Source organism: Actinia tenebrosa, unplaced genomic scaffold, assembly GCF_029948245.1.
Source record: "Actinia tenebrosa isolate PJP-AT-01 unplaced genomic scaffold, QUT_ActTen_1.0 PGA_scaffold1__47_contigs__length_23844297, whole genome shotgun sequence".
Classification (NCBI taxonomy): Eukaryota; Metazoa; Cnidaria; class Anthozoa; order Actiniaria; family Actiniidae; genus Actinia; species Actinia tenebrosa.
The window spans coordinates 11,083,893-11,097,625 of NW_028292578.1; the positions used below are offsets into that span (position 1 = coordinate 11,083,893).

Consider the following 13,733-nt stretch of genomic DNA (forward strand, 5'->3'; position numbering starts at 1 on the left):
CACCCATCCCCTTGCGCGCATTTACATGTAAGAATTCTCCCCCACACGTGACTGTAAGTGATACCGGTTTCCATCAATCTGAAAAGGGCATCCGATGATTGATAATCCCTCAATGTTATTGTAATAGTCGCAGACTTACTCATCTTACTTGTTCGTTCAGTCGACCTCTTGCCGTCATGTTTGTTTGGAGCGTCCCGAGTGAGGAATTGCGAGCTAGCTTGACTTCTATTAACAATACAGGAGACATGGATAGAGAGTCTTTATTGAATGGTGAGTTACCCACATGTATATCATGATATTAAAGCTGTAAATCAAACTGTTGAACCATAACCCACATCTCTGATTAGACTATTTGACCATACCTAATCCTACTAAAATTACAGCGGAAATATAAAGAAGTGAATTGATTTAAGAAATATTTTGAGTCGTGAAATTTTTCCATGCAGGCATATTATTTTGTAAAAGACAACAAGAACTGCCCCCAAAATTCCTTGCATAGTTAGGTCACAAATTTATCCGCGCGTTATTAGCTTATGATTCATGTTCCTGTCAACGGTACTGTAGCTAGAATTAGAAATCTCAAACAGCCATGATCAATAGCTGATTACTTAGCGAACTAGTTGACCAGCTATGCAGCTTTTAATATAATCATTATAGTGATTTTAGATAACTGTTCATTGTGACATCGATGATTAACCGTAAATTGTTTAGTGAATACATGTTTATACACACCCACCCAACGAGTCACACTTTTGTCTGAGATTGAGGTCAAATACCAAATATCAAAATAAAGTAATCCATATCAGTAATAGCCACAGGGAGCCCGGCTTGGTGATATGCTAAATCGGTAAAACGATCACGTTTCATATGTTGATTACATTACATAATAATCGTAACTCAATACACCCATATACAAACGGTCACTACTAATAGAACTTGTAATGCAATAGTGTTAGACGCCCCGTAAGAAGAGAGAAAGGAGAGAAGCTCTCCTTTCTCTCTTCTTAACGCGTGCGCTACGTATTTGAATTCGAATTTATCACGGTATTAAGTTACGCGTTACAAACACTGGTGTTCTATTACATAGTGTCATCAACATATGAAACGTGATCGTTTTACCGATTTAGCATCACCAAGCCGGGCTCCCTGTGCAATAGACTGCGTTTCTTCAGCTCTGGGTACGAGATTGCATGTGGGCTTCCTGTGGTTCTAGCATTGTTAGTTTGTTGTTTGTTTTTGTTTAGAATATTATAATGTTTTCTTCGTTTTCTTATACTCCTGGCACCTTGCGATCTTCGTTTTGATTAGTACGCGTAGGCCGTTTCGCTTCCTTTTTGGGAGAGAAAGTGGTGAGGAGGTTTGTCCGTGTAAGTCTTGTCCGCAGCATCCGTTGTTGTTAAACCATAGTTTTGATAGCTTGTAGTCTGCTGTACATAAATGATTAGTCTAGATAACGTTTATAGGCGTTAAGGTGGCTGCCTACTTTTGAACGTTCGAATTGAGCCCACGATGAGCGCGCGCTCAAAAACCGCTGAAAAATCTACAAGATTTTATTGAAGAACCATACACGTTTTGAGCTTTAACAGGGCAAAACCCTCAAATTTTGCACGGGACTCTCTATTCTTTAATAGCTCATTCGAAAAAACTCCTAAAAATCTAGGTTATATCAACATTTTAGAAAAAGTTTAAATCAGTAACACATGAAAAAATAGATTTTTGTAGGGATTTTTGTTCGACTTTATGAGATTTTTTAAGAGCACCGAAACTACAAAATATGACAAATCAATGTATCTCTTTGTCTTTTTGTCGAAAATATCCATGTATTATTGTAGAAGGATTGACTAGCCTTCATTCGTGCAATCATATAGTCTGCAAATACCTATTATCTTATGAATCTTAATTTTTTTCTAATCACTTTCGGTGGCGCAATTTTTACTCAAAAAGCTCGTGCTTAGGCTTCCATTAAATGCTGATTATCTCGAAAACGAGCTCGGCACACCCTATTTTTAAAATTAAAATTAGAATTTTCGAAAATTAAATAAAACTAAATTCTACTCAGTTTTGCATTGATTTTGTTTATGATTATTCCGAAAATTGGATTTAGTTTGATAAATAGCACAGGGAACCCATGGAATATAATTCTGGAAATAAGAGAGAAGATTCTTTGAAAAATAAATTTTCGATTTCATTTAAGAAGCTAAACTGGTTTTAAACTCTATTTCCTATTTGGATAAAAATATAAACAGAGAGGAAATTGAAATAGATAACGTTATTATATAAAGGGTTTTGTATATCTGACATTTTATGGAGCGTCGGTGGTATAATGGTCAGCATAGCTGCCTTCCAAGCAGTTGATCCGGGTTCGATTCCCGGCCGACGCAATCGTTTTTAAGTTTCTTTTTCTTTTTCATACTTTTTACTTTTAGTTTTTTTTCTTAAATGTTTTTTTTCTTCATTTCGTTTTTGTATATTATTTCTTTTTTACCTATTTTAATCACAGTTTTCTTCAAACTTCTCTAGACTATTAAATTGGCCTCTAGCCTCAGTTTTTAACTGTGTTTACATTATTTCAACTATGCTTTTTTGGTTTGAATATATTTTTTAAGAGCTACAATTGATCCTTGATGTTATTTGGGGAAAATTTCAATACCACAAAGGATGAGAATCTAATATTACAAAGAGTGAGTGATCAGATAAGGTACGCTGCTAGCTCAGTAGGCCTAATACCATGTACCAAATCGAGGCAAGACAACTTTTAGTGATTTGCTCAGACACTCAATGTTTGTAGAAGGAGAGAAAGTTCTGGATCCCGCGAACCACTTTGTGGTTTGATTCGATGCATTCTGCTTCGGGAATTGGACTTCAATCTACTCCAGCATATTTGAGAAAATACTCCCTTGCGCCTAGCCGTGATGATCGGTCTTCTACAGGTATAGAACTACCCTTCGTACATTATATTCATCACTGAACATATAAAATCACTAAATACATATGTTTTTCATCTACCTAAAAGTATATATACCGAAATTAACGAAAAAATGACAATGCATATCGCATTTTTCTAATCTGTTTACAAATGGTTTTAATTTTTTGAATTTTTTTGTTGAACGCTTGGTTTTGGAAACAGAGTTGACATACCGGCATATATGATGTCTCGTTAGCATCTCTTGACCCTTCGTCTCTGTTACTGTAGCCTTGTTCGAAATTTATGATGGCATTTAAACTGTCCTACGATCTTGTTTTCTCTTTGACAAATTGCTTTATTAAATACAACACCTGCGAAAGATTCATTTGGGATGTTTTGGCTTTGTATTTTTTTAGGAACATGATGGCGGCTTTTTAGTTCCATTCATTTTATTAGGTATAAACGTGACGTTTTTTCATGTAGTCTTACGTGCAACTTCGTGAACATTAATTTATTTAGCGCCCTTTCTATATTGATGTAATCAATGGGTGCTTTACATTGAGTTGTGAGGGTTGAGGGTTTCTTTACGTCCTTAGTGGTATTTTTACGTCCCTCTCCGATATGCGCTAGGAATGATGAAGTGTGGAGAGAGGTCATCCGAGCCCTGAGCCACTGTAAAGTCTAACCATTTGTGGATGTAATAATTACAAAGAAAGCACTTTGTCCTCAGTTATTTTAAGACCACTTGACACGTTTAAATTAACCAGTTTCAACAATAATCAGTTGTATTTTGTTGGCCACGGTAGACTAGTACCGCCGCACCGTAATATATCAGTGCCGCACTTTTTTGCCAAAATCCTAATCATGCGCAGATCCACAGTACATTGAAAACAAATAAAGTCGCTGTCCTTTTATCTGGTTGTCAACTTTGAATAACCTATTGTTTGAACAAAATATTTCGCTGCGACGCTCTCACTCCAGTTGACTGAGCTTTGCATAATGCATATAAGATGGCGGCGAACATTACTTTCAAACATTTGACGAAAGAACTGTGATACTGTCTTTGACGAGTTGTTACTCACTATAACATGTATTAAATGTGCAGTGTAGTATTCTTTATATGGGGTAAAGTGTTTAGGGGTGTCTGAAACTATGCAAGCACATCGTATGCAAATCATTGCTCATGAACCAGAGGACACAGAAAAACAAGCTAGAGTACTGACGCGTCCAGGTATGTTGAACCCTATTTTGAGCAGTAAAATCAATTCAAAGTGTTTAGGACACTTTTGCTTGGTGTTTGACCAATCACTATGACCATATTCTATCCAAATTGTATCAACATATTTAGGAATTTTGAGCAAAATCTCAAAACTGATGGCCTCGCTGGCTTACATACCTTTAGATTGCTCTTTTGAAAATGCCGTGTTTTAAACTCTACCGAGCGACAGACTGTGACTAACTCTAACGAATGATTGTAAAAGTAGCTCTTCAAAGAATGACTTTATCGTGTTGTGAGGGCAAAACCTTTAGAAAGTTCTCGACATTGTTTTGATAGCCCAATGACTCTAAAGCTATTTAATCCCACAAAATGAGTACAACGAATTTTCAGCCAAAATGGAGTTTAAAATTTATTGGCTATCGCCTTAATTACACCTTAAAACTTTTACTAAAACTTTATCTGTTCAATTCCAAAAATCTATCGGAGATTCAGAGCTCAATGTTTCAAAACAACTATAACTTTTTCAAAGTTTATTTCAAGTTTTTAGTTAAGTTTTTATTGTCATTTGAGACGGTTTAATATTTTCGTTCGGATATTTCAGTTCTTTACTTCGCGGCTGTGTTTCTTTTGTATCATGAGAACATGAAAGTTTGTTTCAATAATGAAAAACTCATAGTTTGATAAAAGAATACGTCGCATATACAGTAAGGCTATAATCTGTTGACGTGTTGTGCGTCATAGGTCACTGGACAAGATGCTTGTTAATCTATGCGCATATTTAATTATAACAACTGACTGCACTGATATAGTTTATAGAAATAGTAGGTTCAGAACTAAACACATTACTCTGTCATTTCTTCTTTTTGATTTTCATTTTCATCTTTTTCGTTTTGTTTCATTTTTCTTTTCTTTCCTTTCTTTCCGTTATCTTTTTCCCTCCCATTTCTTGTTTTTTTTCTTCACTTGTCTGTTTCTTTCACTCTTATTTTTCCATCCCTTTACTTTCCTCGTGCAACTGTTGGTTACTTTTCAAAATCCGTTAATAAGGAGCAACTGAAATGTGCCATCAGTTTTATGTAGCAAGTTTTATGTTACACTGCAAATCTCGAAACAATAAGCGGGCCAATTATGCAATAATTCGGGACCCCATCTTTATCAAAACTATAAATAAAGAGAACTCTAGAGTTTTTCAACCAGCTATTCAAATGGCGCGAATTTTCCAGACTCACGACTGGATACAAATCATGCATATCTGAAAGCTTTGAAATCAGTCATGGACGACAATATATATATATATATATATAATTTATACGTACGAAAACAGCTCAGAGTTTATACTGGAGAGCACAGTGTGGTCAGTGAGCAGTCATTGAGTTTATTTTCTAGTTAGCTAGCAGTGAATTTAACAACCATGATTGTTATTAATACAGCTTCAAGGCTGTCCACCGTGCAAGGTGAGTATAAGGCTGAATGTAGTGTTTCCATTTTCAGCTGTAGTCGATCGAGACTGGTACTGTTTACCATCGATCTTAATTTCCTCCTCCTCCTCCTCCTCCTCCTCCTCCTCATCCTTCTTCTTCTTCGTCTTCTTCTTCTTCTTCGTCTTCTTCTTCTTCGTCTTCTTCTTCTTCGTCGTCGTCGTCTTCTTCTTCTTCGTCTTCTTCTTCTTCTTCTTCTTCGTCGTCGTCGTCGTCGTCTTCTTCTTCTTCGTCTTCTTCTTCTTCTTCTTCTTCTTCGTCGTCTTCTTCTTCTTCTTCTTCTTCGTCTTCTTCTTCTTTCTTTTTCTTTAAAATATTTTAACAATCTTTCCGAGTGTGTCTAGCGCAATTAGAGCATAACCATTGCATTTTCTTGTCAACGGTATTCAAGAGTTTTCTTTATGGGAAAAAACTGTAAGTATATAGTTTTCCGGGGTCTATCTGACGCAACAACGAAAAGAGACGTACACTAAGGTTTTCTGTCTTTGTAGATATTTTTGTCTAATGAAATAACGCCTCCTGAACTGAGAGAGGTTGCATTATAATATTATAAGTCATGTTTACAGTTCACTAAAATCACTAAACCATGAAATTACTTTTAATACATTATTAATAAGAATAATAATCTTCATCGCGTGTAGAATAGACCAAATAATTTTGATTGTTCATAAATTATTTGTTGTCAGATACGTGAATATTTGTGCTTGATCAGTTTACGTCACTCGTTTTGTTAGCCCCATGTCTATCCCTAGATGACGTGTATACACAGGACACGTGATCATTGTCCGCCACGTTGGATAATAAATGCCAATTCTAAATCCATTTATTCAATAGAAGGAACAGATTTAGGGCTAGCCGTGCAGGTCACGTGTTCATTGTCCGTCATGTTGGATAATAAATGCCGATTCTAAATCCATTGATTCAATACCTATTCTTCTTCCTCCGAACACTGCAGATAAGGCATATGCAAAGCAAGGAACTGGAAAACTTTGAAAAAAGTAGTATAACAAATCTTGCGTTCAGTTATAGAATTCGTGTTTTTTCTCATCCATCCATTTAATTCATTCATTCATTTATCAACATTTGATTATTTATCGATATCAAAAGCATCGATTATCAAGGCCATGCAAGGTGTGTATGTTGTTGGTTTGTCATGGTCCATCCAACTGAGGACCAGGTCACTAACTTCATCAAACACTCATTTAACATTGTTCATCATTCTTTTTTTATGGTAACTTTGGATTGATCAAGCTATGAATACGTTTTCAAAAGAGATAGGTATCAAAACGATCTTAATCCGGGCCAAAATTTTGCAAAAAAAAAACAAAAAACAACAACATCAACAACAACAACAACAACAATAACAACATAGTTGTCAAAAATGCAAGGCAACATAACAATCCAGCGGGCAAAAACGTTGGTAAAGGCTATCTGTGCGCAGGGATGCAGTCCTGATTCAATCCAGATTATTGCTTGTTTTCATTACCTTGATTTTTTCTTCATTTCCTTTTCACCTGCTATAGTGTTTCGGCCCTGGTGACAAAAACACATGTGCCTTCATTTTGACCCATTTAATTTCTTTACATAAAAAGAATTGACAAAATCTCCTAAATGCGAATCTGTGACTGTACTGGACGAACTATGTATATTTATGATTCATTATTTTGATTATTTGAGCATAGTTCAGGGTAAATTCCGTTTGACCCTTGAGTTCTCGAGACCACTATACCAATGAACAACACACACCCAGCTTCGGGAGAAACGGGGACTTCAGTGATCGTACATGTATTCAGTTGCTTTGTCAATATAATCTTCAAGCTAACAGCCAGTATTCAGTACCTCATTTCCCAAAAGACGACTCGGCTAACAGTGAATTTATCAATGATTTCCTATCTCAAGACTGTTGATTGGTTCAGTATTTGTCTGGCGCGTGATGTTGTTGTTAAAGTTAAATTGGTCAAGTCTTCTGTGATCAAGAAATGAGACCAATATGTTACCTACATCGATTATTTCTTCAACGTTGGAAGAAGATCATGTTCAGAAAGGTTTTTATTTCAAATATTCAATTTTTTAAAAACATTTTCAGATAAAACGTAAAGTATTTCCTCCGCGTTGTTGTCCGCCGTTTACACACTCACTCTTTACTAATTGAAAATGACTGGGATTTTTTCCCTTTGGTTTATCCTGTTTCTTAAATCTTATTGTGTACCCTCAAACAAATATTCTTTATATAAATAACACTTTTTTTTGAGAAAGTGCTTTTTTTTGAAGCAAATAGTGGATGATATATATCGATCAACACAATAGTCTTTGAAGACTGAATTTTTTTCCTTGATGCTGTTCGTTGAGCCACCGTCTTTCAGCGGTATCGAAGCTAGTTGTCGTAACCAGTGCTCCTGATTTCAGTGGTTCACGTAGAATACTGTTTCAAACATAGTTATAGTGGATCATCTTGCGAAGCAAACCTGCAGTTGTCCAGTGATATCCGGTATTAATTCTGCGGGTATTATGCGGGTATTATGCGGGTATTATGCGGGTATTATGCGGGTATTATGCGGGTATTCTACGAGGTATTTTGATCATCGGTATCTCTCCCTCCCTCCCTCCCTCCCTCCCTCCCTCCCTCCCTCCCTCCCTCCCTCCCTCTCTCCCTCCCTCTCTCCCTCCCTCCCTCCCTCCCTCCCTTCTTTCCTCCCTCCCTCCCTCCCTCCCTTCCTCCCTCCCTCCCTCCCTTCCTCCCTCCCTTCCTTCCTTCCTCCCTCCCTTCCTTCCTTCCTCCCTCCCTTCCTTCCTTCCTTCCTTCCTTCCTCCCTCCCTTCCTACACCCTAGCTACACCAACTCTTCCAGGACGTCCAATAACTCCTTAATTAGTCCCTCCGGGACAGTAGTCCATTTCGTATAGACATACGCCCCTGGCTATGCAGAGGTTTTCCCCATTTTTATTGCATTTTTCTATCCTGCGCCAGAGACATTATACTTCAATATAGCAAACTTTTTTTCCTGACGGATTAATGAAAACCTCTTTACTACTGAACAACTAACCATTTGCTACCGTACTCAAATATAGTAAATAACTAGGCGCTTTTTTTATACTGATTTTGCAAAGCACATCTGAAAATTATAATTTAAAAATAGAATCCATGGAAATATTATTATTAGCTATTGTATTCAGTTGGCGTTTGTTCACGCAAATAATAAGATTAACTACTGACAAAAAAACAAAAAAAAAAAAGAAAAGAAAAAAAGCAAAAAAAAAGCAATAGAGCAAGTAAAAAACCAAGGGGAAGTCCTTTCTTTGATTGGGCAACTACTAAGTGTAATAATCAGGTAAACACAATAGAAAACAAAAGAATGAAAGTGAAAAGATGCTAAATATGTTAAAGTGTATTTCACGGGTTTATGAAAACCACTCTATTAGCTAATATCTAGCTTACGTGATCTCTGACCTTGCATGTGTGATGTAGCTTAGTCCTAATTACTAAGTACAGTCTGTTTACTTTGTGTTTTGTCAGGTGAAATGGGAGCAACTTTAGGAGCTCATTCAGTGAGACAACAGATAACTCTACAGCCGAGAACTAAAGCTGTTGATAAAAAACCCTATCTACAGTCAAGAGGAAGCCCTAAAACCGTTGGATTCTCCGACGACGATGAACAATACAAAAGCAGAAGAGAAAATGATGGAACTGTAGAGAATGGTTTTCATGGTAAGGATGGCAGAGATGGGCAGGATTTTGCGACAGATGCAGTTAAAGTTTCTCCTGGGAGAAGGAACAGAATAACACTGAATGTATCTGGATTCAAATTCCAGACCTATATCGATACCCTACAAAAATTCCCCAACACTCTGCTTGGGAACTCAGAAAAACGATCAGAATATTATGATCGAGAATTACATGAATATTTCTTCGATCGTAACAAACAAGTATTTGAAATAATTCTGTATTTTTATCAGTCAAATGGACGGCTTGTTTGTCCACCAGATTTGGCTCCAGAAATTCTGCTTGAAGAAGTTGAGTTTTTTGAACTCGGAGAGACTGCAATAAACGCTGTTAAAGAACTACTTACAGATGAAGAACCTGATGAAGAAGTGAGAGAATTACCAAAAAACCAGATACAACAGAAGATATGGAATTTATTCGAATACGCTGATTCGGGGAAGGCGGCGCGTATTGTAGCCTTATTTTCGATTTCTATTATTGTTGCTTCCATTATCGTGTTATGTGCAGAAACTTTACCAAATTTTCGCGTACTGCCAGAGTCTAAAAATCCTAACAATACTGCCGAAGTGGAGAGGATAAGAAAACACAACCAGTTTGCAAAGACAGGGAAGACATGGTTTAGGTATTTAGAGTCTGCGTTTATCGCTTGGTTTACGCTGGAATATCTCGTCAGATTCTTCTCAAGTCCCAGAAAGCTAGTTTTCGTTCGATCATTTTTGAACGTTATTGATATCTTAGCTATTGTGCCTTTTTACATTGATTTGATTATTCAAAACGTAGTGAGCGACAGCGAGACGCTCTCTCTGGCTTTCCTCCGAATTCTTCGTCTCGTCCGAGTGTTTCGTATATTCAAACTCTCTCGACATTCTAGCGGTTTACAAATACTTGGTCTGACACTTCGTAAAAGTCTTCGTGAGCTTGGCTTACTAGTGTTCTTCTTGATCATCGGGGTAGTCATCTTCTCCAGTATGGCTTACTACGCTGAATCCGGGGAACCTGACACCCATCTAGGGCGCAGTATCCCGGATGCATTTTGGTGGGCGGTGGTAACCATGACAACCGTAGGATATGGTGACTTGGTGCCGAAGACATTGTTTGGTAAATTGGTTGGTTCCTGTTGTGCTATTTGCGGCGTCTTGGCCATCGCACTGCCTGTTCCTGTAATTGTATCTAACTTTGATGCAATATACAAGAAGCACAGAAGCCGTAAGATCAAACAAGGTAAGAGGTCTTTACTGCGCATTCCTGGTAAGATAACGTTTCATTTAACATGAAAAGTGATATGGACATGGCCCTGTGCTTGAGAGTGTGGGATCGTTAGACAGGTATATCTCCATGGGCCTCCATGGAGTCAGTTTAGAGAAAGACCTCGTTGTGTCGAGTAGGATTGAGGGACTGGATTTGGGGACGAAATCGAAAACCTACGTCATCAATGTCACGTGATCTTTCAACTGCAGTCCCACAATCCTGTGCAACATGAGGGTGATGAAAGCAACTTTCGGTGCGTTATGTAGAATATCGTCGATCAGAAATCCTATTGAATGGGGATACTCTTCATACGTAACTTTCCATGGTCAAAGTACCGAGTGCGCATGCTCTAAAGTGTAAACCGCAGCGACAAATGATACCTTTTATTAGGTTTTGTTTTTCTCATAACATCTTTTTACTTTTTTCAGGATCTGATGACGACGAATCGAAGAAGATAAGCATCATGGTTTCCTCGGCTTCTTCTTCATCTTTCAATGACGAAGAATCGTCGTCACCGACCTTCGAGAGGAAATCCAACTCGGAAGAAACACCTCTATGGAGCAGGAAAGAAAATCCTTTGCCTGCTAAAAAGAAGCTTAATGGCAACTTGCTACCAGGAAAAGACCCAGAAGAAGAGAAGCTGTTAACGAATGGGAATTATTTGGCTGGTAATGTTGATGATGAGACACAGAATGAGAAGAAAAATCCCACAGAATTTGAAATGGAACAACTGAGAGACGAGAGAGAATCAAATCCTGAAGCTGATTCTGAGAATAACGGGTCTACTCGAGTTTGACACAAGTTTTGTCGACTATAAACAAGAAATAACTCAACATATCACTAATATAATATGATATGTGACGGCTAAACCAGAGGTAGAACACTTAGTGACACAGGAAGCCCAAGCCTGCAACGGAGAAACAAGAAAGTATAGTTGGGTTATGTGGACAAACGAAGTGAATAATTGTTGGTCAACCTAGCCCGGTTCTATGTACTGAAATCGCTTTTCTACAAGTTAATTTACTATGACGTCACCTGCCACAATAGGTATGTTGCTGTAGCGATTATCATGACTGCGATTAGACATTATCTGCAGCAGCATTAGCAGCAGGCGGACCCATAGACCAGATTGTAAAATATTAAAGTAATAGTTGTACAGCACTGAAATCTCCAACATAATGGGACAATTAATTAACATGATGAATATGTAAATTCCAATTATTTAAGATACAATTATTTTCATGAAGCCTGAATTACTCGTCTTCCAAAGTACAGCTGTTATTGATAATATAATATGTTATAATATTAATGATCATTAATGATTACAATGGATATCCTTCTCTCGGGTCGATCAATAGACCTCTTTAACTAGGGCGTAATGCTTTACATTCCCTTGAGTATCATTTCAAAGAATCCTATTTTTAAAGGAATACACGTGACCACGTGGTATGAAAGGGACAATTACGCGAATATGCATTCACTGTATGCTTTGCAGAGATAAAAGTGCAAGGATAATCGAAAAAATTTTTTATAAGAATTTGCTGCAAAATATTGAGGAAAACGTTTTGCGCTTTTCTTACTTTTAATGACATTCTGAATGAAGTATCAGTGTTGAGATCCAGTGAAGTAGCAATACGAATAATCTACTCTCTTGGATATCTGCATACATGTTATAAACTAAAAATAACATGAATAATCTAACTTAGAATATATATGCAGTCTGCTTGTAATGATGTTTGAAATAATATTAGTCTATACATCTTGCTCCAAAAAGACTGGTTGATATGGGCCAACTGGTCACGTGACTTGATCATGTGCCGCCATATTGGATCGCAAATATCGTCAGTTGATGCTTACATCCACACTTGTCAATAATGCAACCTGTCACTGGCGTCCTTCAAGTCAGGGTCTCGACAATTCCTTGTTGTCCTCCAATATGGCGGTACATAATCACGTTACATACCAGGGTACTTCATCTGTTACTGATATGTAGACTCCTTGCATGTGACGTCAAAGGAGCCCAATTTGGAGGACAAAATAATGGAATTTCAATCACATGACAATTAGCAGTCTGTATTGTTATGACCTCCAAATTGAGCTGCATTCCGACGTGCTGCAAAGAGGTCTATAAGCTGATGAGTATTGATGAGTATTGCAAAATCAACTCCACTAATGGAGCAAATCACATGAATATAGCGGGTAATAATTAGTCGTCTCCACCAATCACGAGTCTATTCCTTATCGAGGCTGGTGATCAGCGACATGAGTGTAAGGTTTCCTCACTGACCACGTGTCATTCCCTTACGAATAAGATTCTTTGTTTGAACAGCCACATCCAGTATTAATGTGCCTTGTCAAGCATAGACCTGCTCTGCTGTTCTGTAATAGTAAGCATGGTGCATTGTGGTCTAGCTTGGGTATAAACATCTTTGCAATGCACCTCTCTTCATAAAACTAGGAAAGACCTGTGTAAACAAAGACACGATACTCAAGGGAATGACACATGGCCTGAATTGAGCGACAATACACCTATGTAAAACGGTTTTTAGTTATAGAATTATTACGAGTGACCAGAAAAGAATGGATCCAAGTCGAGGTTGGACATAATGATATACAGTAAATGTATGAACACACCAAGTCAAACCTCGACTTAGAGCTATTGTTTCCTGTTCAAAATTCGGGCAAGGTTTATTGTTAACTATAACAATACGATACATAGATATATGATCAGTATATCAACTATTTTACAAAGTAATATTATAATCAAGAACAGCAATAAGGATCCTGGTCAATTTTCAAAGATTGTGATGTTTGTGTAATTTTTCTATCGTTTGTTAAAGTTCTCAAAATGTTATTTTATATAATCTTTGTTGAATTTATCCGACATGTAAATAAAAGCCCTTTTGTTTTCCACTGGTTATTTCAGTGGAGAATTCGAGTGAGAATTTCAAGTTCAAAATAATCTCTTTATCTTCAAATAAGGAATTTATGCTCATCAAATCGCACCAAATATTCTTGCGCATGGGTATATATGTGACATCCGCTGACATCCTGCTTCGCGTGCGGTTTCAACGTGAGGACGAAAACATGAGGACGGCGTTTGCTGTTGTCAAAGACGTGTATTTTGTCACAACGTTCTTAATCATTTTTACCATCAACCGCC

The 13,733-nt window shown here is 37.4% G+C and overlaps 1 protein-coding gene and 1 non-coding gene across 6 annotated transcripts; both read left to right on the forward strand.

The window, feature by feature from the left end:
- Positions 1-160: 160 nt before the first annotated feature.
- On the forward strand, positions 161-13,515 carry LOC116294138 (shaker-related potassium channel tsha2). Of its 5 annotated transcripts, none has more exons than XM_031701680.1 (3): positions 161-270; positions 9,116-10,543; positions 10,999-13,515. In XM_031701680.1, the coding sequence occupies exons 1-3, from the start codon at positions 177-179 to the stop codon at positions 11,364-11,366; spliced, it is 1,890 nt and encodes a 629-aa protein (XP_031557540.1). In that variant the 5' UTR covers positions 161-176; the 3' UTR covers positions 11,367-13,515. The 5 variants fall into 5 exon arrangements, with proteins under 5 accessions (XP_031557540.1, XP_031557541.1, XP_031557542.1 ...); XM_031701681.2 differs by lacking the exon at positions 161-270 and adding an exon at positions 2,774-2,930; XM_031701682.2 differs by lacking the exon at positions 161-270 and adding an exon at positions 3,877-4,136.
- Trnag-ucc (transfer RNA glycine (anticodon UCC)) lies at positions 2,310-2,381 on the forward strand. The gene has a single exon. It is a non-coding gene; the product is annotated as a tRNA-Gly (tRNA).
- Positions 13,516-13,733: the final 218 nt, after the last annotated feature.